At 61.6% G+C, this 973-nt stretch overlaps 1 protein-coding gene across 1 annotated transcript in view; it reads left to right on the forward strand.

Annotated features, from left to right (window-relative positions):
- LOC127750493 (espin-like) overlaps positions 1-973 on the forward strand; it is a gene marked incomplete at its 5' end in the record, with an annotated part of 15080 nt that overhangs the window by 12325 nt on the left and 1782 nt on the right. Inside the window, 2 exons of the mRNA XM_052272300.1 lie at positions 300-571; positions 780-949. Coding sequence (XP_052128260.1) covers positions 300-571; positions 780-949 — 442 coding nt within the window. The remainder of the gene's footprint in view (positions 1-299; positions 572-779; positions 950-973) is intronic.

Consider the following 973-nt stretch of genomic DNA (forward strand, 5'->3'; position numbering starts at 1 on the left):
TGCGCAGTGGGTAAACGATGTCGTAGGACAACGGGGGGGACGGCGTTGGAATCAGACGACCTAGACGCACCTAAAAATCGGCGACTGGTAAAAATCAATTTTTTTTGAAACACCCTAGCCTCGGGCTGCCGGACCGGCCCCCCCAATTACACAACCGCGGTGAGCATTCGCTTTCCTCTATCGGCCCTCGACCGTGGTGGAAACAAAATGCTCTAAATAGCCAACAAAAGATCATTGTATTCGCTGGGCTGGGCCACACAGCAGCGCCACTCGGTGTTCATACCCCGCCACTGTTTCAGGTCCGGCGCTCTGGACCACTATCAGGAGCTATCGGGCGGCTCCTCGGCTCCGCCGCCCCCGCCGCTCCCGGAGAGCGCCGCCCCCGCGCCGCCCCTGGCCCCGGGGCCGCCCTCGCCGACGGCGCAGCGGAAGCAGCACCAGCCGCTCTCCGCCATCTCCATCCAGGACCTCAACAGCGTCCAGCTGAGGAAAACCCTCGCCTCCAAGACCCTGTCCGCGCCGGCCCTCCGCCCGCCAGGCCCCGCTCCAGCCATGCTGCAGTCCGGTAAAGGTCTTGTCAAAGCGCCAGTTTTCGTTTGATTTTGATTGACATACTTTGAGTGGGTCAGCCTGTGGATGTGCGGGTAGGCCAACCCGCCGTACAACTGCGCTCGGCGGGTGACGAGCCACGCTCGGCAGGCGTTTTCGAAGCCCGCCAATAGTTTTTGAAGTTGCCGCTTTCGCGATTGTGTATTGTTACCTGCGTACCCCTGCTCCAGGAGCCGCAGACCAGAACAAGCAGGACTTGATCGCCGAGCTCAAGATGAGCAAGGACATCACGGGGATCAAGAAGCTCAAGGTGGAGCGGGCGCGCACCGAGGAGCGCCACGAGAAGGAGATCATCTCGGAGATCAGCAAGCAGCTCACCGCGACGCAGTTTGTCGAGAAGGTAAGTCCTGGGGGGGGGGGGGGG

The sequence above is a fragment of the Frankliniella occidentalis genome, unplaced genomic scaffold (assembly GCF_000697945.3).
Source record: "Frankliniella occidentalis isolate FOCC.00 unplaced genomic scaffold, Focc_3.1 Scaffold198, whole genome shotgun sequence".
Classification (NCBI taxonomy): domain Eukaryota; kingdom Metazoa; phylum Arthropoda; class Insecta; order Thysanoptera; family Thripidae; genus Frankliniella; species Frankliniella occidentalis.